We start from the raw sequence: 27,288 nt of genomic DNA, 5'->3' as shown, positions 1-27,288 counted from the left end.
TACAAAGGAAAAATGAAAGAAGGCTATGGCTGTAATCCAGAAAATGATCTAAGATTTGGAAAAACAAAAATATCCTAACATATAAATAAAGTTCCTCCGAGCCTGTCAGCAGGAGATGCTTGCAACCTGATCCTGTGTCTGTGTCTCCTCATTCGCCGACGCCGTCCTTTCCTACGAGAGACCCACCCCGGCTGGAGCTGGACTCCGGCACTTTCGTACTTACCTTTTTTATTGGTTGTGAAGTACTTGGAGTCAGTCATGGTTTTGGATCTTTAATGTGCACCTACAACAAAAGAAAAAAAAATTCCTTTGTCCAAATTATTGATGTCCAGCAAGGCATTTGATTAATTTTAAGAACATTTATAAGAATTTCTGTACTCGGGGAGCCTGGGTGGCTCAGTTGTTAAGCGTCTGCCTTCGGCTCAGGTCATGATCCCAGGGTCCTGGGATCGAGCCCCACATTGGGCTCCCTGCTCAGTGGGAAGCCTGCTTCTCCCTCTCCCACTCCCCCTGCTTGTGTTCCCTCTCTCACTGTGTCTCTGTCAAATAAATAAATAAAATCTTAAAAAAAAAAGAATTTCTGTACTCAAAAATGAATATTTTCTTCCTTACCACAATTACTGGTGATTCAAGAGATGCAAAGATAATAATTAAGAATGTTAACTCTTGCCTCAAGGAACTAACTAGGGCAAAATCCATAGGCTAAATGGAATGAATGGATAATCTATTACGGCCTTGTGATTTCATCCATAATTGTCTCCTCACAGCCTCCAAGACCTAAAGCTAGACATTTCTGCAAATACATCTTCAATGAGGCGCTCAAATATTTAGGATAAGAAGAAGTTTGTTTTGAAAGATTTCCCCATTACTTTCTGTTCAGGAAAATCTGATTTACTCCCTACCTCAAGATGAAGTCATTCTAAAGCATGTATCCTGAAGCAATGATAAGGTTGAAAGAGAAAACAACTGCGCCAACCTATTCACCATTACATGAAACTCTTGAAAAAAGGAATCTCTCTCAGAATAAAAAGCCTACATTAATAGGACAATATTCTTTCACAACAAATATCTAGAGGCAAACATGCCTCGCACATGGATTTTTTAATTATAGTTTTCATATTTCCAACAATTTATACTTAGCCCAAAAGTATTCACAAAGAATAAATAATATCACTTTACAGTTAAAAACAAGGCAAAAAAAGAGATATTTATTCAGTCACATTGCATACAAAAGAAAATCAGAACTGGCATTAAAACTTAAAAGATCATGGATCCCAGCCTCAAGTTAATGCTTCAAGTTAATTGGAAAATTAATCCGACACATGGTTCCACTAGTGAAACAAAAATGGCATGGACTGGTCACATTTCTCCCCCAAATAATGAGACAATGTCTTCTGATTTAAGAAACTCTTAAGACTTTGTCCAAGGTACTTGATATCTTTAATTGTATTAAAATTTTCATTTAATAATATTCCTTCTGCACTCAAAAATGTATCTTCTTCCTCACCATCCTCATTAACAATACTTATTACCAAATTTAGGACTGATGCCTGGCACCTGCTCATTACTGTCAGGACAAAACAACATGAGTGATAATACATTTGGCAAACAGTAAATATGGATCACAGAGAAAAGACCTAAGCAATAAACACATCAATGCAATTAGGAGAAAGAAAAAGAGCCAAATAAACATGAAATAATAAAAAAAGCCTGGCTCAAATCTGATCTCTACAATGTGCTACTTGGATAGCCTAAGGGAAATTAGACTCAGCTGAGATCTTCCCAAGTAGCTATATTTACAGTCCTGATCCCAATGTAAGAGTGCTTTAGGTTGTGCCAGAATTTCACTGAATTATTTTCTTAAAAGATGTGAGCTAGAATTCACAAATATTATACAGAAATTCCTGTTTTGATAGTTGTTATAATTAAAAATTAACCTGTGACAGGGGCTTGCCTTATGCAATATTTTCATAATGCCTTTCTAGCAAAAATTCAAAGAATGTTATAATCATTTAATCCATTCACAATGTACGCTAAATGTGAAATGGGCAAATTGAAGAAAGGAGTCCTTCATGTATAAGATCTGGAATAAGTCCGAAGCTATCATGTAAGAACTTACACATACAGAGAGAAACCGGTATGCAGAAATGATTACTAGAACCTGACAGGAGAGCCATAGCTCAAGGCCATTATGGTCTGTCTAGGATGTTATTATGCCATTTTAAGTCCAACAGAATCCTCACAACTTAAAACTTACTTAGGATTTAAAAACAAAATCTGCTTGGAATTTTTCACCCAGTTTCTTTGAAAAAGGGCACAAAAATTGTTCTGTTTGCTAAAGATCTCATACACATATACACATATTATTCTTAACAGGAGTCTAAACCACAGTCTGTTAAACATAAAATTAACCCAGTCTTAAATTCTACCTTTATTAGTGACCCACACATTTCACTATCTCCCTTAAACTTCATTGTCGAGGAATGTATTTCTGTCCTATTCATTGTGAGCACTGTGTTCTTAACTAAAGAATAATGTACCCACCCACAAAATTTCAGGGAAGAGAAACAAGTAATCTTAGCTCCTAAATTAAGAATCCCTGCTCTTTTTTTTTTAAGATTTAATTTATTTGACAGAGCGAGAGAGCGAAAGCAGGAACACAAGCAGGGCGAGTGGGAGAGGGAGAAGCAGGCTTCCTGCCAAGCAGGGAGCCCAATGTGGGGCTCGATCCCAGGACCCTGGGACCATGACCCAAGCCAAAGGCAGATGCCCAACGACTGAGCCACCCAGGCGCCCCAAGAATCCCTGCTCTTAAAGAAAGGGAAAAACCTATCACTCTTAGCTTCCACTGTTGTAAACAATAGTAATAAACTATCCCTTACCCCACTGACAGGGAAACATTGTATTAAATCAGTTCCTGCCTTAAACCCAAAGAAAATTCTAAGAAAAATGAAAATGGTCTAAACAAAAACAAGTGGGAAGAGGTGGTAGTTGCACAACACTGTAAATGTGCTAAATGTAACTGAACTGTTAACTTTAAAATGGTTAATTTTATGTTATGTGAATTACACTTCAAAAAATTACATAGGGGGCGCCTGGGTGGCTCAGTTAAGCGTCTGCCTTAGCTTCAGGTCATGATCCCAGGGTCCTGGATGAAGCCTTGCATAGGGCTCCTTGCTCAGCGGGGAGTCTGTTTCCTCCTTCTCCCTCTGCCCCTTCCCCCTACTCGTGCTCTCTCTCTAATAAATAAATCTTTTTAAAAATTACATTTGTATTTTTTTAATGAGATAAATCACATGCCAAAGATGAACATAACCAGGTTCTCCAAAATACAGGATGGTGAAAACTGTGGCCTGCATTAGAAGCCAAAGGAAAAGCAGCCAAGATAGAGCTGAAAAAAATAAAAAGTCAAATATTCGCTGAAGAGCCTCAAAAACCAAGCTCCTCCTGGAAAAAATTTTTTTGTTCCTACAGGAGAACCCCAGGAAAAAGTAAAGCCATCATGGAGTTTGAACTCACACCACCTTTCCACCAGATCAAACTAGAAAAGTCACTGACTATTCTAGGACCTACAGTGTGGCCTCAGAATACCGCTAAACGATGAAGCACGCACGCACTCTTACTTGTCCTAGCCCGGTGTGCGATGTCACTGCATTTTTCAGAGAAAGCCTCCCTGCACAGGATGATATATCTGGATTTAACATAACCTAGTTTCTACCAAATATAGGTTGTGAAAGAACCTTCTCTTCTATTCCTCCCTCCTTACAGTGCCCCTAAAGAAAATAAGGCCAAAAAAAAATTAATAGGGTCTCAATTTCAAATGGCTCTCCGGGAAATGGCAGATAAATTAGACTTGGTGAGGCCATTAAATCCCTTCTTTTCACACAAAGTTGGCTTTACACAGTCTGGTGCTCGTAGCGAAAAAGTGGCTAGAGTTAACCCAATTATAGAGCAGAAAGGCCATTCAGACATCTTTTATTAAAAGGGTGAGAGGCACTGAGATTTCAGATTTTTTTTTTAAAGATTTTATTTATTTGACAGAGAGCACGCGCACAAGCAGGGGGAGGAAAGGGAGAAGCAGGCTCTCGGCTGAGCAGGGAGCCCCACACGGGGCTCGATCCCAGGACCCTTAGATCATGACCTGAGCCGAAGGCAGACACTTAACCAATGAGCCACCCAGGCGCCCTTCAAATATTTCAATAATTAGATATTTCAATGCAAAGATAATAGTGTCTTCCATTATCATTTAGCTCATAAGAAATCACAAGACACCTAATTGCAACAGACACACCTGTGATTTTTTTTTAAGATTTTATTTTAGAGGGTGTGGTGAGCAGCAGCAGAGGGACAGGGACAAGCAGACACTGTGCTGAGCTCAGAACCCTACATGGGGCTCCATCCCATTACCCTGAGATCATGATCTGAGCAGAAATCAAGAGGTGGAGGCTCAAATGACTGAGCCACCCAGGCGCCCCCACACCTGTGATTTCTATTTATGTCAGACTACAAAGTAATTTGTTAATATTATATAGTAAGAAAGAAGTTCAAAGTTTTACATCCAATTTTTTTTTAAAGATTTTATTTATTTATTTGTGAGAGAGAATGAGAGACAGAGAGCACGAGAGGGAAGAGGGCAGAGGGGGAAGCAGACCCCCCGCTGAGCAGGGAGCCCGATGTGGGACTCGATCCCGGGACTCCAGGATCATGACCTGAGCCGAAGGCAGTCGCTTAACCAACTGAGCCACCCAGGCGCCCGACATCCAATTTTTTAAAAAGATTTTAAGAGAGAGAGAGAAAAAATGAGCGGGGGAAGGAGCACAGGGACAAGGAAACTCCCACTGACCATGGAGCCAGACACGGGGCTCTATCCCAGGACCCCGAGACCATGACCTGAGCCAAAGTCAGACGCCCAACCCACTGAGCCACCCAGACACCCCTAAAATGTAATATTTTTAAATATGGATGTTTAAGGGGGGGGGGAGATGAAGAACCAGGTTTTCTTGAGTCTCTTAACTCACAGAATGTTAGCTTTGTGTTAATTTTACCACTCAACTTTCAGTGAGGCTGTTTGCAGAACACAATCCTTTCTGCTTCCTTGGGAGTTCAAACTGTTAAAATACCTGCAAACAGTTCTCTCACCTTACCACCACGCTTAGTCATCATTGGAATGTTACACGTTTTCTTGTACAGCTGCATCTCCTTCATCTGCTGCTTTCTATTATTACTCTGTAAGTATACCCTGAGGCTAAGCAATACAGGCATACCAGAAAGGTAATTAAGCATTTAAATTGTTCCTCATTCAGACCACTTTCTTGATCATCCCGACTTTTCTAAACTTACTGCATTTTACTTTTTTTAAATCACAATGATTATCATAACAGCATCTGGCATTTAAAACACACTTCTTTTAAAAATCAAAGCTTAATGAAGCATCAACACTTTATCCACACTGCTTCATAATGAAACAGCCAAGTGAGTTCAATAAAAGCCTCCCCCCAGGTAGAAGACGGCTCTGAAAACAGCATGAATTAATTCTTTGGATTCAAAGAATATGGAAATAACAGGACATTTCAGTTTCTTTACCTCTGGTTTAGTCTACAGCCTTTCTCAAACCAGATCATTCCTGCTAAGCCCAGAAAGAAAAAATTCGGGGCTAAGATGTACCCCTACTTGCTCCCCCCACCCCACCCCCACATCGGGTCTGAAGGTTTCTTTTCCCTTCCCCCAAGGGTCAGGAATGCCTCCTCCGCCCCGGGTGGTCGAGATTCTAGGGATATATTCTTCCATTACGAGGTGGGAGAGAGGTGTCGCTTAACCTCAAATTACGGGAGACGGGCGAGTTTTGCCCATCAATGGACAAACCTGAGGGGGAAACCCTTTGCCCTTCTGCTTAGCTGGACATGTCCCAGCCTCTGAGTGAACGACGCCAAGCGGGGAAGAAGGAAGGTTCTCCCGTTTGGCCTCCAACCTCTACTGGCCACACCCCTGGCCTCTGGCCCCAACCCCCAACCTCAAACATCTTACCTCTGGTGCCCCCCCAATTCCCAGCTGCCACACCCGAGAATTCCCTCGCCACGCCACAGCGGTGGAGTCCTTTTCTCCAGCCCTCTTCCTCACAACGGTCACACCCGACGGCTCACATCATCCTCAACGGTCACGCTCCTAGGATTTCTTCTTCCCCCCACCAACCTCCAACTCAACCTGGGGTCCCCTTCCCATCAATGAGGGACACACCCCGAAGTTAGCCGCCTTGAACTCACCGGAGGCAAGGGTGGGGGTGGCGGCAGCAGCCAGAGAGCACGGCCCGAGTGGTGTTGTAATGGTTTCCTGCACGTCACGACTCCTTCTCCAGGTCTAAGCCACTGCGCAAAACCCACTTTGCCAGGGACAAAGATGGTGGACAGGAAACTCTGACGTCAGAGAACCTCGCCGCGTCGCGTCATCCCCGGGCGCGGGAGAACTAGAAAGGCGGCTATTTTTGCCGCCTTGGAGACGGACAGGTTGGTTTTTTTTGTCTTTTGTGGTTTTTTTTTTTTTGCTTGGAAGCTGGCAACTGGACCCAAGAGGAAGTTCACTGACTATGCAGAGGGATATATTAAACAAACTGACGTTCTCTGGATTTGTTTCCTCGCACAGGAGTTCCCTAAGAACTCTCACATAGACAGGATGAAATATCCTGTTCCTTTTATTAAAAAAAAAAGTGTAAAAGCTCAGCTAATTTTGCAGGCCAGTTCAGGACTGTGGACAATGGTGATCCAGCCCAGGACTATCCATGGGCAGTGGGACCAGGGGAAAGTGGTGCAAGGAAAACATGTTGAGAGGGCATCAGATCTGAGTCCAAATCCCTGCCTTGAATATGACTGGGAAATCACTTAACATCTCCTTAACCTTAGTCTTATCTGTGAAATGAAGCCAATGATCTAACTCTCTCTGGCTTGTGAAGTTTAAATGGGATAATGTAGGTAAAGCACCCGACTTATAACAGGAGTGCTTACACAAAAGTTACTTTTGGAAACCAAGACCTAGAAATCTCTTATCTCTCCCTCAATTTTGCTGTGAACCTAAAACTGCTCTACAAATAGTAAGTCTTTAAAAAAATAAAAATGTGGAGAGCGAGAGAGCCTGAGGCAGAAGTTGAGGAAACCAAAATGCAAAGGGAACTACAAAGTAGAAAGGGGGAAGGAAAAGCAAGTGGTTATAATGTTTTAGTATGTTTTTAGAGTTTTTTTTTAAAGATCTTATTTATTTATTTGACAGAGAGATAGAGAACACAAGTAGGCAGAGGGAGAGGGAGAAGCAGGCTCCCCGCAGAGCGGGGAGCCCGATGCGGGACTCGATCCCAGGATTCTGGGATCATGACCTGAGCCGAAGGCAGCCGCTTAACCGACTGAGCCACCCAGGCGCCCTGTTTTTAGAGTTCTATGAAAGTAGGAACTATACCATCTGTCCACTCCTCTATCTCTGAGACCTAGCCCACCTCCCCAAAATTTGTTGAATGCATAAATGTATGAGTGGTCAACAATTACAGTTGCTAGAGGAGGAGGGAGGGCTGAAAAGTGCCCAAGGATTTAGCAACATAAAGGTCTTTGATGTCAGGGTGCCTGGGCGGCTCAGTCGGTTAAGGGACCAACTCTTGATTACAGCTCAGGTCATGATCTCACGGTTGTGAGATCGAGCCCCACATGGCTCTGCACAGGGCATGGAGCCTGCTTAAGATTCTCTCTCCCCCCCGACCCCCGACCCCCTCCTTCCGAATATATAAGTAAATAGTCTTTGATGTCATTGCTGGGACCATCAGTAGAGATATGAAGGCAAAAGCCATGCTGCAGAAGTTTGAGGATGAATGGGAGGTGAGGAAATGAAAACAGGAGTTATGGATAACTCCATAAGAAAATATGGCTGAAAAGAGTATATAGGATATTTGAGAGAGAAAATAGCGAGGATTTTTTTTAAGTTCTATACTCATACATTTTCTTTAGACTATCGTTTTAGCAATACCATGAGTTCAATGATCGTTCCTACCCATAGGACTCCTAAATCTCTATCTCTAGCCTTGACCTATTCCCAACTTCACCACCAAATTGCTAACCACACTGATGGAAAATTCTATATTTATGGCCCACCCAAAGTAAACAAATCATGAGATGAGGGAGGAGGGGTGTTGAAAAACCTGGTTCCAGTTACAACTCCCAGAAATCAGAGGTGCATTTTGTAAAAGAGATGCCACCAGAAAAATCTTTATTAAAGGACTTTGATTCATATCCCTCTCCTATTCAAAACCTTTTAACAGCTCCTCAATGCCTAATAAGTCCAAACCTATCCTTCCCTCAGTTTCTCCCATCTCTATGCTCTTTAGTTTTCTCATCTGTAAAATGGGGAAATATTTATATCCAATCATAATATTGTTATAAGGATGAAGGGAATTAATAATACGTAAAGCACTGGGGCGCCTGGGTGGCTCAGTTGGTTGAGCTACTGCCTTCGGCTCAGGTCATGATCCTGGAGTCCCGGGATCGAGTCCCGCATCGGGCTCCCTGCTCGGCGGGGAGTCTGCTTCTCCCTCTGACCCTCCCCACTCTCATGTGCTCTCTCTCATTCTCTCTCTCTCAAATAAATAAATAAAATCTTTAAAAAATAATAATAATAATACGTAAAGCACTTAGAACTATGCCTGCACATTGTATGACTACATAGCATTTGCTACAAGTGTGATTATCTCCATAAATTACACTAAATTGCTCAAGCCAGAAACCTGCACAGTCATTCTTGATTTCTCTCTCCCTTAATGGTCACATCCAAACCATTTTCAAGTTGTTAATCTACCTTCAAAATAAATATTTAATTCATCCCATCCCCTCTGTTCCACCTCATTAATCTAAACCACCACCACCTATTGCCTGCACTACCAGAAACCTCAACTTTCCTCCCATTATCCATACAGCAGCTGCTTTATATAGATACATTATCTCTAGACCTTGAAATTCTGTAAGGTAAAGGTCTTTTTTTTTTTTTTTTTTAATTTATTTATTTTTTAACAGAGAGAGAGACAGCGAGAGAGGGAACACAAGCAGGTAGAATGGGAGAGGGAGAAGCAGGCTTCCCGCCGAGCAGGGAGCCCGATGTGGGACTCGATCCCAGGACCCTGGGACCATGACCTGAGCTGAAGGCAGACGCTCAACGACTGAGCCACCCAGGCGCCCCCTGTAAGGTAAAAGTCTTCTATCAACGTGATTTTCGCTGGCAGGTTATCTGGTAGAGTAAAAAACACGTTTAGAACTGTAAGATTAACTTGCAAGATTTTATTGAAACAATTAAACCCAAACCTTGTTTTTGAGGGTTCTCATTATGCAAACCAATTGTCTTTATACCATAAGGTCCTGTAAGGCAGTGAATACCTTTTATTCCTATCCATTTAGCACAGCAGTGAGGAGGGGTTGGAGAGAAAGAGGAATGGTTGAACTTTAACTCATCGAAATTCAATAAACCTGTATAAGCAACTCAAACGAGGCAAAGTCGCACACAATGTAAAAGCACTCTGCAAACCGTAAATTACGTTAATTTTCGTATACAAACAGTGAAAAGTACCATCTGCCAAGCGTCCCCAGTTCATTCTAGTTAGAATTCATCAGGATCCCTCCTTCTTGGCAATGTATTCATATCGCTATGACACATCCAAACGTGTACGAGAGCAGGAACCATTTCATTGAGTGTGGCAAGTGCCTAGTTATGCTTGAACATAACTACACGTAGAAGACAGTTAATCTACCAGCTAGAATGGAAAGTAATCGTTCCCAGTTCTAACGAACTGCAGGAACCTTTCTCACTCTAATTATCTTTTTAATAATTGGCAACAAAGCTAAAGGCTTCTATCCCCGGCTGCGTCGCTCCAAATCCTTCCTGGAAGGCGGCGGAATATAAATTAACCACCACCCCCGCCGCACGCACAGAGAGAACTTCCGTACTTCCATATTCCCTTTTGTCCCCCCACCCCTAACTAAATCGCCCAAGGGAACACAGGTCTCAGCAGCAGGCCCAAACTCTTGGCTCCGGGTGTCAGACGTCAGCGCGGCGCCCCAAACACCTTGCCAAAAAGACCTCTGCAGAGGGAGATTCAGAGCTGTGGCTTCCCACAGAGGACGCGAAGCAAAACCAGCTAAGATAAGTAAAATAAACAAGCACAGGTTTACACTTTAAGCCAGGCCCCCAGTGACTTCTTTAATTTCAGCAGGAGCGGAAGCGGAAGTCCCACTGGGATCATAGAGTTCGCTAGTTCCGGTTCCCCGGCCACGTTCGGGGCTAGAGCGCCTCCCCTCCGTCGGCCGTCCCAATCCCGGGCTTCTATTTCCGGGTGCGGCTTCTGTCATAAAGCGGAGGCCTCTCTTCAAACGTGGCGTCGTGGGTCCTTCACGCCTCGCCTGGGGTCCGCGCGCAAGGATAGGCGCGGACACTTGGCAGCCAACAGCTGGAGCCAGTCCTCGCGTACCGGGTCCGCACTGGCACCTCTAACACCTCAGAGCTGGCTGGTTTTTAAGCCCTCACGATTGAGAGCCCCAGATTCGTACCCTCCCGGACTACAGCTCTAGAAGGGAGCACTCCTTTGCCCATACCTGTGCCCCATAGGCATGCTCTGCCATCACAGGTGCATTTGACAAGTAACCCCTACCCCACATTACCACTTCCACCTTAATTTCTGCTATGTCTGCCTTAATTTCGTTCTTAACCGCCTTAATTTGAGACCCCCCCCCCCCAGTTCTGTAAAAGAGGAGTTTTGGGTCTCTTGCAGAAAGATTACCTTTAAGACTGAGCACCCGTTTGATAACTAAAACAAGTTCATGCTTACTAAAGAGTTTGTGGGCAAAGCGAAACCCAGTGCACACAGGAAACTATGGCTGAACATGGGGCTCACATCACAACTGCTTCTGTGGCGGATGACCAGCCATCCATCTTTGAGGTGGTAGCACAGGACAGTTTAATGACAGCCGTGAGACCTGCTCTTCAGCATGTGGTCAAGGTAAGGTATTAATTCTCGGAAAGGTTTTAGGGACGACTGGGTAAAAACCAAACCAATAATTTGAGTTTATTTGGTTGCCTAGGTTTTGAAATTGCCAATTAACATATAATTCATATCCTATGATTTAACGGTTATTGAGTCCCTGTTATGTGTAGAGCCCTGTACTGAATACCCAGCACTTCAGGGAGGACAGGGCAGACCCCCAAAAGAGGTGACTAGTTTAAGCTGAACGTATCAGAATTCAGAGGGAAAAAAAAGGAAATGTGAATACAATGCAGAGTAATTATGAAATGGAATGAAATTCATTTATTAATTTACTCTGCTTTAGGTTCTCGCAGAATCAAATCCTGCCCACTATGGCTTCTTTTGGAGGTGGTTTGATGAAATCTTCACCCTGCTAGATCTTCTGCTCCAGCAGCATTATCTGTCTAAAACCAGTGCTTCATTTTCTGAAAATTTTTATGGCTTAAAGCGCATTGTGATGGGGGACACACACAAGCCTGAGAGATTGGCCAGTGCTGGTCTCCCAAAGAAGCAGCTTTGGAAGTCAGTTATGTTCCTGGTTCTTCTTCCCTACCTGAAAGTGAAGCTGGAGAAGCTGGTTTCTAGCCTCATAGAAGAGGATGAGTATTCTATCCACCCCCCTTCTTCCCGCTGGAAACAGTTTTATAGAGCCTTCCTGGCAGCCTACCCATTTGTTAACATGGCATGGGAAGGCTGGTTTTTTGTACAACAACTTCGATACATCCTAGGAAAGGCTCAGCATCACTCACCATTGCTGAGGCTGGCTGGAGTTCGGCTAGGTCGACTTACAATTCAGGATATACAAACTCTGGAGCACAAAGCAGCTGAAGCCAGCATGATGCAGCAACCAGCCAGGAGGTAAGGCTTTAACATTTCCCAAAATCTTTCACAAAGAAATTCTAAAATCTTAACCTAATTTTATGAAACTCACCTTCCTCAGTGTACTTTGAGGTATTTCATAAACCACAGAAAAATTCTTGTGTCTGTAAAACAAGAGTTGCCATCCTGGTAACCTTCCTCATCATACTAGCTACATTTTTATGCATGCTTGCTGTGTGCCAGGCCCTGTGCTAGCTGTCTGCTTTACATACATTATCTCAATCCTCCTCACAACTCGGTGAAATAAATTCATTACCTCGTTTAACACCTGAGGAAACTAAGACCTAATAGCTAAGTACCTTGCCAAGACCACATAGCTAGAAGGTGGCAGAATGGAGATTCGAGCCAGATCAACAGTTCTCAAGACCTTCTAGTTAGTGTTTGTGTTCTCCTACAAGTTCAAAAATATATTCCTCAATATTGCTATTTTTTGTTAAGTGAGTTGTTTCTTTTTCTGGACTATCTCACACACACACACACACACACACACATTTATCAACGTCACACTAATTTCTTTCTCAAAACGCAAAAACAAAACCCTCGTCATTAAATACAAAGTTTAGCTCCTATACTCCCAAAATACTGTAGATCAGAAAAAGGAAATCGTTTAGAATAGATACTAAAGGAGACAGTGCCAATCTAGCAACTACTCAGTCTCCAAACTGAATCAGTGATTCTGATGAAAAGTTTAAGAGGTACATTTATATTAGTCATTCTGTGATCATACCTAAATAAAGTTTCTCCTTTTGCCTGCTTGTTCTATTCCCCCACCAGTGTTGGTGAGAAGATAAAATCAGCTCTGAAAAAAACTTTGGGAGGTGCTGCCTTATCCCTCTCTACTGGCCTTTCTGTGGGAGTATTCTTTCTGCAGTTCCTTGAGTGGTGGTACTCATCTGAAAATCAAGAAACCATCAAGTCACTGACTGCCCTGCCTACTCCACCACCACCTGTACACCTAGATTACAATTCCGATTCTCCTCTGTTACCCAAAATGAAGACTATGTGCCCACTGTGTCGCAAAATCCGGGTGAATGATACTGTTCTTGCCACCTCTGGCTATGTGTTTTGTTATCGCTGTGTATTTAATTATGTAAGGAGTCACCAAGCTTGTCCCATAACAGGTTATCCGACAGAAGTACAACATCTAATTAAACTGTACTCCCCTGAGAACTGAAAGGGATTAGGATTTTATCTCACAACAAAATTATTGCACTATAAGGCTGAGAAACTGATTTTCAGCACAGTACATAGCATTGTTTGAGTCTTCTCATCCCCAATTCGTAATTATATGAACTTTACACAACTAGAATTGACCCTGAATGACATGTGTGTTAACGGTGCCAACACCACTCCCCCCCCAGTAGAAAATTCACGTATAACTTTTGACTCCCCCAAAACTTAACTACTAACAGCCTACTATTGACCGGAAGCCTTACTGCTAACATCAACAATCAGTTAACACATATTCTGTATGTTAGATGTATTATATACTGTATTCTTGCAGTAAAGCTAAAGAAAATACTAGGAAAGTCATAACAGAAAATGCATTTATAGTACTGTACTATAAAAAAAATCCATATATAAGTGGACCCACACAATTCAAATCTGTGTTCAAGTATCAGCTGTATATGGATTCTTTAAAAGGATATATCTATTGATCTAAACCTTTTAACCTGCTCTCTAGACTCCTACTTAAGAGTTTAGCAAGCTGGTTAGAATAAGAGAATCAGGATTGACGGGACATGAAGGTCAGTGTAGAGGAAGTGGATGAAAGAGGATAGTACAGAAGCTTTTCCTCGAAGAACAAGAGGTATAGAAGCTCTCAGGAAAAACCCAAGTTAGACCTTATAAAAGTGGGTGATGGGGAAGCAGCCCTTGAGAAAAGAAAGCATTTATCTGCCTATGAGGAAGAGACTTTATCAGTTTGCAAACAATGTGAAATATGGACCTGCTCTTTACAGAAATACTTAGAAACAGCTTAGAAAAACAAAGCACCTTCCATATACTGTGAGCCACTTGTTAAGTAGCATCTGCTATAGTGTATCAACTTTTAAGATTCCTTTATGAGCCATACGTACCTTTTCTTGGGCAACTTGTTAAAGAAAAATAGGGGTTGAACGTATATATAGAGCAGTCTGAAGATTTCAGTGTGAAAGCAAAACGAATAAGCAAGAGATGACAATATACTGATTTAACTTTGTGCAAAAGAATCTTTTAATAGGCTCTTTCTTCTTGCTGTTAAGAGTTTGCTAAATGGGCACGAATTATTCTGGCTATTACTAAGTTTCTGTGAAACGCTTAAGTAAATTTTAAGAATAAATGTTTTTGGCAAAGAGTCATTCCAAGTTGTCATGATTATGTGGAAACAAACATTACTTGAGGTGGAGGTGCCTGGGTGGCTCAGTTGGTTAAGCAGTGTCCAACTCTTGGTGTCGGCTCAGGTCATGATCTCAGGGTCTCAAGATCAAGCCACACGGTGGGCTCGACCGCTCAGCGTGGAGTCTGCCTGGGATTCTCTCTCTCCCTCTGCCCCTCCCCCGGTTTGCCCTCTCTCTCTCTCTCAAATAAATAAATCTTAAAAAAAAAATTACTTGAGGTGTTTAAAGTACATTTTTCATTCAGACCACCTTTGACTTTGAGGTATTTTTGTATTGACATTTTGCTTTTTTTTTTTTTTTTTTGCTAATCCAATACTTGCAGGAAAAAACCTCTACTGCAACAGCAAGAATTCAGCTTTATGTGAAAGACCCTGTATTAGAAATACTACAGAAACACTTAAGTTGCTTATGTAGTAAAATTCATGCCACTGGATTGTCAGGTTGGTGAAAATATATGGGTAGAGGAAGGATGAAAATAACTTAAGTGCCTCTGCTGAGACAGGTGTTTTCTAATACTTTAACTCATTTAGCAATTCAAAGCATATTTTCTGATAGCGCAAAGTTGATAAAATTAAACTTTGAAATGGAATAACCTATGGATTTGAAAATATTAACATTCTTCTGTACCATAAAAAGAATATAATGGATATTTGTTAAAGTTCTTGTTAAATTGCAAGATTGTACCAAAACAAACACCATAATTAAACAAACATTTTTAATACAGTAATAAGTCAATAAGAAAACTGAACCAGATTCAGGATTGAAAGAAGGTAGACCTCCACGAAGATATCAAAGCCAGATTTTTCACCTCAACCTAAGAAGGAAAACATGAGAAAGTATCAGCAACTCAAAAGACTATAAAAGAAACACTCTTAGACATAATAAAATCAGTATCCAAATAGATGAGAACATTCCAATGTGGAAAAACCACAACCACAATCAGCTCAGAGAGAAGATTAAGGAATCATACCCTGGTCAGAGCCAGAACTGAGGCAATGGCAATACCAGGTCAGACTATACTTCACTCATCATCGCATCATTGCATTTCACATCCTTATATACCTAAGCGCGGTCCAACATTATTTTCACATCCAAGACGACTTAGGTTAACTTACGAAAAAAATAAAGGCTTCTATATAGTTAAGTTTCAACCATGGACTTTTAATAAGTATTTCATTTTCCACTATGCTTGCTTTAAAGACTCGGCTGTACAAAAAAGCAAACTTGAACAAGTTTTGGTTTGGAGGAGCTTTTTTGTTTTTGAAATAGAGGAGTGGAGAAGCGTTTATGGTTCAAAAACTTTTTTTAATGATCCCAACATCATGCATGACAAAATTCCAAAGATGTCTGTGAAGGGATTTATAGTCTAATTCTAAAGCAAAAGCTTTAGAAAAGATTTTCTACTAAATTCCATTATAAAGTAAACTGTTCATTTAATATACAATTTGATTTACAATTCTGCCAATAAAGTTAAAAAGTATAGTCATAAAGTTTTTTTACTGGAATCTTCTATCTTAAGAGTGCTAGACCCAGAGAGGCTATGTGTTGCCAAAGGTCCACAGCAAATTAACAGTAGAGCTGGAAAGAGAATAGAGGTCTGAATACCAGATTTATATTTTTCCACTACCAGCTAAATATGAGGTTTACTTTCATTTTTCTCCAGACCATTGGCAAGATAACAGAAGCAATGCAGGGGCGCCTGGCTGGCTCAGTCAGTGGAGCATGGGACTCTTGATCTTAGGGCTGTGATTTCGATCCCCACCTTGGGTGTGGAGATTATGTAAAATCTTAAAAAAAAAAAAAAAGGTAATGCAAAAGTCTAGATAATTCACAACCTGGATAATCGATTTCTGAATAAGAAAGTTGACTGCATTTCATTTATTCTAAATGACACACTCTGGTGGTATGCTATCACCGACATGGAAAAGTACTTGGGTCACAATGTCATCCTCCCCAGACTATCAGCATGGTATTGTCTGTATCTAAATAACAATTCTGGAGACAGCATATGCTTCCTTCAGCCATCTATAAATGTCAATAGATTGATAGTCCTTAGTTAAAAACTGGCAGCTGTTGTTCTGTGTTGGCCATTCAGCAACTAAACTCCATAAAACGAGAGAAACTAACAAAGTACCTGTTTTACAGGGGTTATGATTGATCCGTTAGCTCATCACCCTCTACAGGTGAAGTACATGTTATAAATGAGAAAACAGGGGCACCTGGGTGGCTCAGACCGTTAAGCGTCTGCCTTCGGCTCAGGTCATGATCCCAGAGTCCTCGGATCGAGCCCCACGTTGGGCTCTCTGCTCAGTGGGAGCCTGCTTCTCCCTTTCCCTGCCTTCCGCCTGCTTGTGCTCTCTGTCAAATAAATAAATAAAATCTTAAAAAAAAAAATGAGGAAAACAGAGGCTCAGAGAAACTTAACTTTGTCTAAAAGCATGAAACTGTCTAAAAGCAGAGCTCCAAGTGAGCTCCCACCATACACAGCAAGCACACATCCCTAGTTCTCTTCCTCAGCACACTTTGCTCCATCTGGAGTGCCTCCCCCAACCCTTGCAATCTGGCGAACGCCTAATTATATAACCCTACTCAAACGTCACCTTCTCAGTAAAGTGGTCTCTAACCCCCAGTCATCCTCTCTTCTGACTCTCTCAGCACTTCTCCCCACGCATCACATGTCACTTATTCACCCACGCACATCCCCCACATCCGTCTATCCCACCAGCCCCACGACACTGAGTTCCTACAGAACCAGGGCAGTGTCTTACTGGCCTTTGCATCCATTACACTCAGAACGGTGCCTGGTACATAGGACGAAGGTCAATAAATGAACGTTTAATTCAGTCAATGGGCGACCCTCCCTCCTAAACCTTACCTTCCTCGATTATAATATACATCAGCACAAAAATAAAGCCAACTTACCTCCAACATTGCAGGTGGGTAAGGAACATACCTCAAGCATCTCTAAGCCCTCCCTCCCCAAGCTTCTACCTCCTGGCTGTCTCCATAGCGCTCGGCGCAGGACCAGTGCTTACGTACAGTGGACCCTCCACAAAATGATAATAAAGTCCAACCCCCAACTTCAGCAAAGACTGAGAGGAGCCGTTCCTGCGGGGAAATACAAGTGAGGCCGAAGCCAGGGCATAAACCAAAGTCCCAGACAGGAGTCCACAGCCCGCTTTCTGAACTCCTCAAGCTCCTCCGCCCTATCTCAGGAGGCCTGCAAACACTGATGGCGGCCGACCCTCGGCCTTTTGGTCCCCGGCTACACCCGGTCCCGATCCTGCTTCCCGCTTCCCGCTTCTCGCTGGCCTCAGCCTTGCTGCCCCGCCGGCATCCCCTAGCCCAGTAAAGCCCTCATGGAGCAACCAATCCTACGGCCTCCAGCGGGTCACGTGGGCAACAGCCTTTGTCGGGATGGGTGAGAGGAGCAGCCAATCGAAGGGCGAGGCTAACGTCAGGGGTAGAGCGGGCCGAGAGGCGGAAGCGCCTTTCGCGTGGCTTCCTCGCGTGGGGTCTTCGTCCCCAGGCTAGTTCGTTTCCAGGCTCTGAGCGGTTCCTGCCTGCCTCCGTTGCCGGTGCTTTGCTTCACAACTGCAAAGGGCATCCGAGAGAGTTGTGCCTTGGATTTCCGGGAAGAATCGATTCAGATAGTGATCCAACGGGATTTACTGCGCATGTCCGATTCCTGCGGGAGGGCTAGGGATCAGGGTGGACGGTGGAGGAATATGTCTTTCTCGGACCAGGGAACTCTTTGGCTGGCCGGGCGCTTGGACGCTTCCTAAATAAGCAGGAGGTGCCACACGAAAAGTGCAGCTAGATACCAAAGAAATGCGCAGGAAAGACTTCCTGGGAGATGTGGCATTTGATCTGAGTCTTGAAAGATGGATAGGTTTTAAAAATTAGGAGATTCTGGAAGAAGGAATAATTTAACGCCCGAATTAAATGAGAAAGCGTGGGGGAACTTACAAATTTAGGGAAAGTCGAAAAAGTGTGTTTCAAAATTCGGTGAGTTAGAAACACCAGGAGGAAATTTAACAATGTATGTGTCCTAGAGCATCAAAGACAACAGAAACCCAAAAATGTCTGGGGCACATCCCAGACATACTGAATCAGACATTCTGGGATTGGAGCCCAGGCAGATGTATTTTTAAGAGGTGTCCCAGGGATGATTATGATTTACACCGAAGTTTGAGGAGCACTGTTAGTGTTAAAGAAAGGGGGTGGTAGGAGATTTGAAAGACAAATCAAGACTTTGTCAAGGATGGTGGCTTGCTGGCTGTGTAGATTACACTACTCTGGTGGAAGTGGGAGATTTGAAGATTTCAGAGTCAGAGGAGATCGGTGGTCAGAGCTCTACTTTAGAAAATTATATGCAACTGTGTTTTTAAATAGATCAGAGGAAGCAAAGTGAAAGAAAGGGAGCTATTGCAAGTGATTGCAATGATCTAGGTGAGAGCTAGGTGGCCTATGAAAGGCAGGTGAGGAATGTGATGAGTGTCAGCTAGGGATGGGTAGAAGGTGTCAACCTAAATAGGGAAACTGAGGCGAGGTCAAAATTGTCAAAAAGATGAGTTTATTCAGGAATAGCAGAGGAGTTGCAGTTCAAGACATGCAAACTGTAGCAAACTACAGTGAGTCCCTTGAGGGTTTGGGGTAGGCTGTATTTATGGGCAGGGAATGCAAGGAGGAGAGAGCTCAGTTAGAGTCTGTTAAAATAAAAAAAGGGAGACCAGCTTTGAAAATTCACCAAGCAGACAAAACCAGTCCAGTCATACAAACAAAACTCAATCCAGCTCGTTTTACAAGATCAACCCCACCTGGGTCATTTCTTGTTCGTACCTCTGGAAACCACAAGCAAAACTTCCTAAGGTTGATATGAGGCAACCCCTGACCAACTCCCTATCGTTGAAGACAATTCCAATACCAGTTTTATGTAAACCACGCATCTATGGGAAATGAGTTTCTCAGTCCTTAAGTTTTATTTCCCTGCAGGCACATGTGTGAGATTCTTCATTTTATATCTTCTGGTTCCATTTTAGATGCAATTCTTTCACAAAGGACATGAAGAAATAAAAGGGAAGAATGGAGAAAAATGGAGTGTCTTCTGTACCAGACCTATTAAGGATTTCCATTGTACTTTAGAGACATGGGAGGTTAGACAGTGAAGATAATGGGTCTTTGCATGTGCTATTTTTTCTCCCTGGTTTTCCCTTCCTTCCCCATCTCTCCCTCTCAACCAGGTACATTCTTACTTACAGGTTCCAACCCACATACCATCACATTTATGAAATCTTATTCTCACACGCATAGTTACTGTCACTCCTCAGAACACCTGGAGCAGACTGTTCATCCGTTGTTAGTGCTCCCGAGTGGCACTAGGGTATAGTGGCCATGCATGTGGACTACATTTGCAAGCTGTTCTAAGAGCTGAATGAGCACACAGAGAATGCATAGCACATAGAATGCTCACCTGATGTTATTATATATGTCACACTGCAATGAGTTAATACATGTTTTCCCTCTCTAGATTGTGAGCAGGACATGTGTCTCATTCTGGCTAACAGTAAGGCTGCATAGCAGAGTGATGGTAAATGAGATTTGGAATTAGATTGACAGGAGTTCAAATCCCAGCTCTGTTACTTACTAGGTGTGTAGCCTTGAGCTTTACTTCCCTGAATTCAGTTTCTTCATTTATAAGATGGTGAAAATAATGCATGTCTTACAAGTTGTTATGAGGACAATTTGAGACAATCACAGTTGCATATCTGGCCCAAAGAATGCAGTCACTAAATGGCAGGTTTTATTGTGATGTGTAGCCCCAGAGCATAGCATCACGTACAGAACACAGTAAGTGCTTCATAATTGCTTATCAAATGAAAAATTGCCATTAAATGCCAGGCACCACACTAAGCTCTTTATGTACATCATCTCATTTCATTCTCACAAGAATTGTACTGAGAAGGCACTATTACCATTTCCAATTTACACAGAAAGCATCTGAGGCTTAGATTTGCATAACCAAGGTCTCAAAGCTGGTAAGTGTCAGAGCAAGGATTTCAACATCTTTGGTGATCAAAAAAAAAAAAAAAAAGCCGATTGAATGAGAGAATGAAAGTTAAGAGACTTACCCAGAGTCAGTTAGTGGTGAGGGAGAGCCAGCACCATTGCTCTTGGTCAGTGTGCTCTCCGTAGTCTTGGAACCATCTCTATGAATGAACTGAGAGTAGATGGAGGCCAGTATTTGGCAGTTTGTGTCTAGTATGTGCAAAGGCTATGTCCTAACTACCCCTGTTGATAAACTGAAGTGCTTAGTGAATAAACACATCTTAAATAAATTGGAGGCTCTAGTGTTTAGCCAACTGGCAACAGCACGACCAGATCTCTTTCCCAAAAACTAAGAAAAAGTACCGTCCAAGCTACTGATTTCAGGTTGTTTTGTATCATGGACATTTGCATTGAGGTTATTAGAGTCAGGATGTGAGATCCTCTCTGGCATGATAACCTAACCATTCACATCCAGTGGGGCTTAACTAAGGAAATTCAAAGAAGAAGGAAGAGAAACTCACTGTGCTCATTGTTTACATTATCCCTCCTCCCAGTTTGGTTCCCCAAAGTGCACGGAAAAAGAAGGAAGAGGAAGAGTAGGAGGAGAAGAAGAGGGGCAGGGAGGAGGAGGAGACAATCCAGTTCCTAGTTTTCCTGCCCAAATAATGTTCTTCTTGTTCACTGGGAAGGAAAAGGGAGATGTTTAGGTAGATTTCTGATTTTGAAGACTTCTAAACAATCCCAAATCCCAAACTTGAAGGGCAGCGGAAGGAGTATGAGCTTTTGTAGTAGGCAGACCTGGCTTTAAACCCCTACTCTTCCGCTTACTGGCCGTGTAACCTTAGTCTCCGTGTGGTATGCCACACTCCCTTCTTGACCCCTTGCACCCCAAAGCACATGTCCAATAAATGACGGTCATTATTATCTTTCTAAACATAAGTAATATCAGAAGGATTTCAGTGTGAGAGTGAGGCTGAGAGTTAAGGCAGGTGACAGAACTAAAAGTGAGACTGAATTTGGAGGTGAAGTGAGTGAAAAAGCCAAAAGCAGGCCTTTGGAGTTTATTATGTTGCCGTGCTGATGGTACATCATAGCATCTGTTCTGTCTCCTATCCTGGAACCTCTATTCAGCCAAACAGGTACAAAGGGTAATGCCAGCAAAGCAGAAGTAGGTAGGAACAGTAACCTCAGTTAATTTAAAAAACTAGGAACGTCCAGAAACCTACTTGAGAATGCCACGTCATGATAAACTGAAACAGACACACAAAGTTGTTTGATGGTATGATTTAGAGGGAGGGAAGTATATTCGTTTCCCTTGGCTGTTGTAACAAATTATCACAAACTTGGTTGCGTAAAACAACAGGAATGTATTCTTTCACAGCCAGAAGTTTGACATCAGTTTCACATGGCAGAAATCAAGGTGCTGGCAGGGCTGTGCTCCCTCCAGAAGCTCTAGGGGAGAATCCACTTTGCGCCTCTCCCAGCTTTCAGTGGCTGCTGGCTTTCCTTCTCTTGTGGCCACATCACTCGCTGGACTCTGTCTCTTTGGTCACGTTGCCGCCTCCTCCTTTGTGTGTATCACATCCCTTCTGCCTCTGTCTTAGGAGAACACTGGGCTGAACGTAGGGTCCACCCAAATGATCAAGGACAATTCCCTCATCTCAAGATCCTTACTTAATCACATCTACAAAGACCTCTTTTCCTTGTAAGTTAAGACTTACAGGTTCATAATCATAATCTTCAGTTGCTGTTATTCAGCCTACTACAAGAAGCTTGCTCCAATTTTTTTCTACATTTTATTTTATTTTTAAAGATTTTATTTATTTATTTATTTGAGAGAGAGAGACAGAGACAACAAGAGAGCACAAGCTGGGAGGAGAAGGAGAAGCAGACTCCCTGCCAAGCAGGGAGCCCGACTCTGGGCTTGATCCCAGGACCCCCGGGATCATGACCTGAGCCGAAGGCAGATGCTTAACCACTGAGTCACCCAGGTGCCCCAGAAGCTTGCTCCAATTTAACCATCATCCCTAAATGGGATAATTCTCTCATCTGTTTGTTTGTTTTCATTTAATTCGGTTGTTTTAATTATAAAAACAATTGATGTTCAGTGTAGACATTTGAGAAATACAAAAAAAAGTTAAAGAAAAACAAAAAGGAAAGGAAAAGAAATTAGATAAAAAATCATGTGTACTCCTCTCACCCAGGAAAAGCCAGCCCCTCACCAATGAGCATTTTTCTAGGCTGGGTCTTACACCCAACAAAAAAGGAAGAACAGGAAAAAGAAGATAAAGGTAAATAGGATAGAACAAGTGATTTGGAGGCTAATGGATAGGCTGGTAATTCTCATAACGGATATGTACAGGGGAGCCTAATTTAAAATAAATGTAGAACTACGAAATGATGAAATGACATTACCTGGGGCAGGAGAGGCCTAAGTGCGGATATGCGGACATGACACTCTGTTTTCAGAGGTGGGAAGTTTAGCTTTGGCCCCTCACTCTAAAACCCCTGAATGTGTCCATTACCACTTCATTTACTCCCAGAGGTCAGAGCCTGGCTTGCTAATCTGTCCTGTCATAGGCTTTTCTCGAGTCCTTATCAGCCTTCCTCAGTGCGTCAATGTTATGAAGACTAGGGGAGTCTGGCAGAGTCCCTGCTCCTCCCAGGGTATATATCAAAGGGCAGCAGGAGCTGTGACAGAAGGCAAATATTCAGACCAGAGCCAGATGTGGAACTGAAACAGCAAGAGTATCAGGTAAAAAAAAAAGTTTTTTTTTTTAATCTCATCCATCTCAACTTAGGGGTAATTTATGTCTGAGAACACAAAGGGCTTAGTAAAAGAGTAGCTCACTTGTAAACTTGTAAAGGACAGCGAGTGAGAAATTTGGGGAAGTTTAGAAAAGATGTTCGTATGGAGCTAGAATCTCAGAAAACTTTGTATCTATCATAGTCGTTATCAGCATCCAAGTAGCATCAATGAGACTTGGCAGTCCGGAGAGTATAGGTCTGCTAGTTCAAAGGCAATTTGATTTGTTCTGTGGGCCCCAGCCAGTGGAAATTATAGGGAGACAAATTACAGTTGAAAAATCAGGAAGCCATTTCAAACAACTGTCAGAAAATAGAAGGGTCTAATTTGAGAAGTACTGAGTTAGTGGTTGCTGGAGGTGTTCAAGCAGTTGCTGGAAAGCAGTTTGTTGGGAGTTGGGAATATTATAGAGAGGACTTAAGAATCAGACAAATGGGGGCACCTGGCTGGCTCAGTCAAAGGAGTCGAAGGAGATTTCTTAATCTCGGGGTCATGAGTTCAAGCCCTATGTTGAGTATAGAAATTACTTTAAATAATTTTTAAAAAGAGAATCAGATAAATGGTTAGGCCAGAAGATCTTTACAGCTCCTTCCAACACTTCTGTGATCTTATTATATCAATCGAATGTTATCAGAAATTTCTCTAAGAGCCATACTTTTACATTTACCTAGAGAAGATGCTCCTGTATGAAAAAACAATTCATCATGTTGATTCTGGTTTGCCTGGAAGAGTGAGAAGGCAACCAAGAGCAAACTAATGGCAGAGGAGGGTAGCTGTCCTGTGGGATGCCTGCTTTTTTCCCCTTGGTGGGTACAAACAACACCCACATGGCCTCTGCTTGGGAAAAATCAACAGAAGAAATGGCTCTCTTTTCCTAGAGGAAGAATTTTGATTTTGATTTGGGTTAGTAAATATTTTGTTTTGCAATTAACAAAAGCTCAGGGGGTTGTTTCTGAAACATTTGCTGCAGAGCCCTGATTTCAATTTGGGTGGCTGTTCTCTGGTCTGTGAAGCAAAAAGGAGATTGACCACAGTTTAATGACTATGTCCCAAAGTCTCAGTTCTCTTTTACGCCTTAGAGGTTCCCACGACACAGGGCAGAACTATTGAGGAGGGAAAGAAAACTCCTGCCCCTACCTCGCACTGTGTATGAAGAAATGTATTTTTAGAAGAAGCGTTGAGGAGGGTGCCTGGGTGGCTCAGTCGGTTAAGTGTCTGCCTTCAGCTCAGGTCATGATCCCAGGGTCCTGGGATCGAGCCCTGCATCAGGCTCCTTACTTAGCGGGAAGCCTGCTTCTCCCTCTCCCACTCCCCCTGCTTGTGTTCCCTCTCTCCATATGTCTCTCTCTGTCAAATAAATAAATAAAATCTTAAAATATATATATATATATATATATATATAAAGAAGCGTTGAGGAGTCACACTGATTTCTGCATTTGGTATCAATAGACATTCTTTCAGGAGTAAAATTTTTTAATTGTATAAAATAGGGCATAAGGAAAACCAAGTTTTATGTTTTTTTTTATAGCAAGATCTTCTACCTCACATATACCCCAGGACTATCCTCCCTTAGTTCTCTATTGCCTTCCTTCCTTTCCTCTTTGAATTATAAATAGGAGCATCTTCTGGTTTCAACCTCTGTTTCTGCATATTCTCTAATAACTTGCTTTGGCTCCCATGCCAACCTATGCCCTTTAGATCTGGGCTCACTGTTGCCACTCCCTGATTTTAAATAAAAAACGACTCAAAACTTCAGCAATGTAACTTTTCCATGATGGCAAAATATTAAGCATTCATCTTCATCTATGCCTGTTCATGCTGGAAAGGCTTGGGGTCTTGGCAAAGTTGTTAGAGAACGGTAATATCAAAGATTATCTCCAATGCTGAAACATATCTCCAATAATTTATGACTTCGAAGAAAATATTGTAATCTCTGGGATTCTTGTTAATGTAGAAACCATGTTTCTGTCCAGGTTATTTACTGGAACCTCTTTCTGTTACCGTTTGGAGCACAGAGCGGCTGCTAGGATGGCCGGCCTCCAGACCAACATGGAAATGCTCTACCCCGAGACAGTTGTACACGTGGGCAGGGTGAATTTTGGAGAAGAGAACAGGAAGAAGATGACCAATAGCTATCTGAAAAGAACCGAGAATAAGAAAATCATCCAGGCCACGTGTGCCCTGTTAAACTCTGGAGGGGGTGTGATCAAAGCAGAGATTGATGATAAAACCTACAGTTACCGATGCCATGGGCTGGGACAGGATCTGGAAACTTCTTTCCAACAGCTCATTCCTTCCGGTTCACAGAAATACCTTGACTACATGCAGCAGGGGCACGATCTCCTGATTTTTGTGAAGTCCTGGAGCCCAGATGTTTTCAGCCTCCCCCTCCGGATTTGCAGCTTGCGCTCCAATCTCTACCAGAGAGCTGTGACCTCCACGGTCAACCTGAATGCCGGCAGTGCTCTGGAGCTCCTCAGAGAGAAGCAGTCTAGAGCCCAAAGAGGGAGATTGGGGGTGAAGGAGCTGAGTTCTCAGAAAGTTCCCGACAGAGACATTCAGGAAGAGGAAGACATGAGGATTTCTGCCTCAGAGTTGTTTCAAAAGGACAAGCTCACATATAAGGAGAAACTCAATTTTACCGAGTCAACCCATGTGGAGTTTAAAAGGTTCACCACCAAAAAGATTGTCCCCCGGATTAAAGAAATGCTGCCTCATTATGTTTCGGCATTTGCCAACACCCTCGGGGGATACCTCATTTTTGGGGTCGATGATAAGAGCAAAGAAGTGTTTGGATGTAAGAAAGAAAAAGTGAACCCTGACTTGCTGAAAAAAGAAATAGAAAACTGTATAGAAAAGTTGCCAACATTCCACTTCTGCTGTGAGAAGCCACAGGTGCATTTCACTACCAAAATCTTGAATGTGTACCAGAAAGACGTCCTGTACGGCTACGTCTGTGTGGTTCAAGTAGAGCCCTTCTGCTGTGTTGTATTCTCAGGGACCCCGGATTCCTGGATCATGAGGGACAATTCTGTCACAAGGCTGACGGCGGAGCACTGGGTGGCCATGATGCTGGGTGTTCAGTCAGGTAAAACCGAAGGAAGTCGTGATCCCCTCCACAGGGAAGAGCCCCTTCTGTGTCCTCTGTGGCTGTGCTGTCAGGTATTTTAGTTGAAGCAGATAAAGCTATTTTGCTTATAAATATTCTCCCATTACAGGGTTTTTTTTAAAAAAAATATTTTCAGTTCCAGGGTGCCTGGCTGGCTCAGTCGGTGGAGCGTGCAACTCTTGATCTTGGGGTCGTGAGTTCGAGCCCCACGTTGGGTGCAGGGATTCTTTAAAATCAAATCTTAAAAAAATATGTCTTTTCAGTTCCAAAGACTCAGAATATGAGCTCTCTGAGGTCAAGAAATGCTTGGGTGTTAGTCCACTTTGGGAAAGTTTTCCCATCAGCCATGAGTTAGTGAAAGTTCCCTTTTATTCACGGTAACTGCCTGTTGAAAGAATTTTGCAGGCTGATATCCCTAGTCAAAAACATGCACCGACAGTGTCACTCTAAAAATGGTGTTTGAGAGAAACACTGTTTAAGGATGACTCCACTAATTCTTTTGAGGGAAGCTTGTTGACAAACTTGAATGGTTCCTGTAACATTAGGAGCTAACACGCTTAACCAGTGGGCTTGGGGCACCACCAAGTGGGGGAAAAAAACAATGCAAAAAGGAGATGCTGGGCAGGGGTGGGGGTGGGGGAGGTTGACTCCTAGCGGTTTCACTTCCCTTGCAGTCTGGCTGGAATCAGCCCTGGTGATTTCTAATCAATCCGTAAAGGACTTACAGGCTGAACAAAGCTTATCAGTTTGCCTTCACGGTCAATATGTTTCAAATTTGATAAATGAAGCTGGGATCAAGACTTGAGTGATTTTGCTGGATCATTCTCCTGTCCTCAATTGGAGTTTACTTTTCTCATATACACACACCCCAAACTAGAGATCCTGCCACTTTCTGTTCCATCTAAGCCTTGAATGGGGGCTTAAACACACTATAACAAGGGCGCCTGGGTGGCTCAGTTGGTTAAGCGACTGCCTTCGGCTCAGGTCATGATCCTGGAGTCCCGGGATCGAGTCCCGCATCGGGCTCCCTGCT

The 27,288-nt window shown here is 42.7% G+C and overlaps 2 protein-coding genes, 1 long non-coding RNA gene and 1 other non-coding gene across 5 annotated transcripts in view; 2 read left to right on the top strand and 2 right to left on the bottom strand.

Moving 5' to 3' along the window:
* Positions 1-10,303: 10,303 nt before the first annotated feature.
* PEX12 (peroxisomal biogenesis factor 12) lies at positions 10,304-14,253 on the top strand. The gene is made up of 3 exons (XM_006744109.3): positions 10,304-11,011; positions 11,340-11,893; positions 12,689-14,253. Exons 1-3 carry the CDS (start codon positions 10,886-10,888, stop codon positions 13,086-13,088), a joined length of 1,080 nt encoding a protein of 359 aa, XP_006744172.1. The 5' UTR covers positions 10,304-10,885; the 3' UTR covers positions 13,089-14,253.
* Positions 14,254-14,993: 740 nt separating this feature from the next.
* LOC115944535 (uncharacterized) lies at positions 14,994-17,664 on the bottom strand. 2 transcript variants are annotated; one of them, XR_014140553.1, is made up of 3 exons: positions 17,215-17,664; positions 16,427-16,650; positions 14,994-15,106 (listed from the first exon to the last, which is right to left on the bottom strand). It is a non-coding gene; the product is annotated as an uncharacterized LOC115944535 (long non-coding RNA). The 2 variants fall into 2 exon arrangements; XR_004079064.2 differs by having other exon boundaries at positions 16,512-16,650; positions 17,215-17,662.
* Positions 15,233-15,329, bottom strand: LOC115944536 (Z30 small nucleolar RNA). The gene has a single exon (XR_004079065.1). It is a non-coding gene; the product is annotated as a Z30 small nucleolar RNA (small nucleolar RNA).
* Positions 17,665-24,905: 7,241 nt separating the features above from the next.
* The window catches only part of LOC102741822 (protein SLFN14), a 10,722-nt gene continuing 8,339 nt past the window's right edge, over positions 24,906-27,288 (top strand). The window contains exon 1 of the mRNA XM_006744110.2: positions 24,906-26,234. Within this exon, the coding sequence (XP_006744173.2) occupies positions 25,106-26,234 (1,129 nt within the window). The 5' untranslated portion in view covers positions 24,906-25,105. The remainder of the gene's footprint in view (positions 26,235-27,288) is intronic.

This window comes from Leptonychotes weddellii, chromosome 15, assembly GCF_054177405.1.
Source record: "Leptonychotes weddellii isolate Sample4059 chromosome 15, ASM5417740v2, whole genome shotgun sequence".
NCBI classification, from domain to species: domain Eukaryota; kingdom Metazoa; phylum Chordata; class Mammalia; order Carnivora; family Phocidae; genus Leptonychotes; species Leptonychotes weddellii.
The sequence above is the reverse complement of the archived record's forward strand: the minus strand, read 5'-3'. Positions and strand labels throughout refer to the sequence as shown.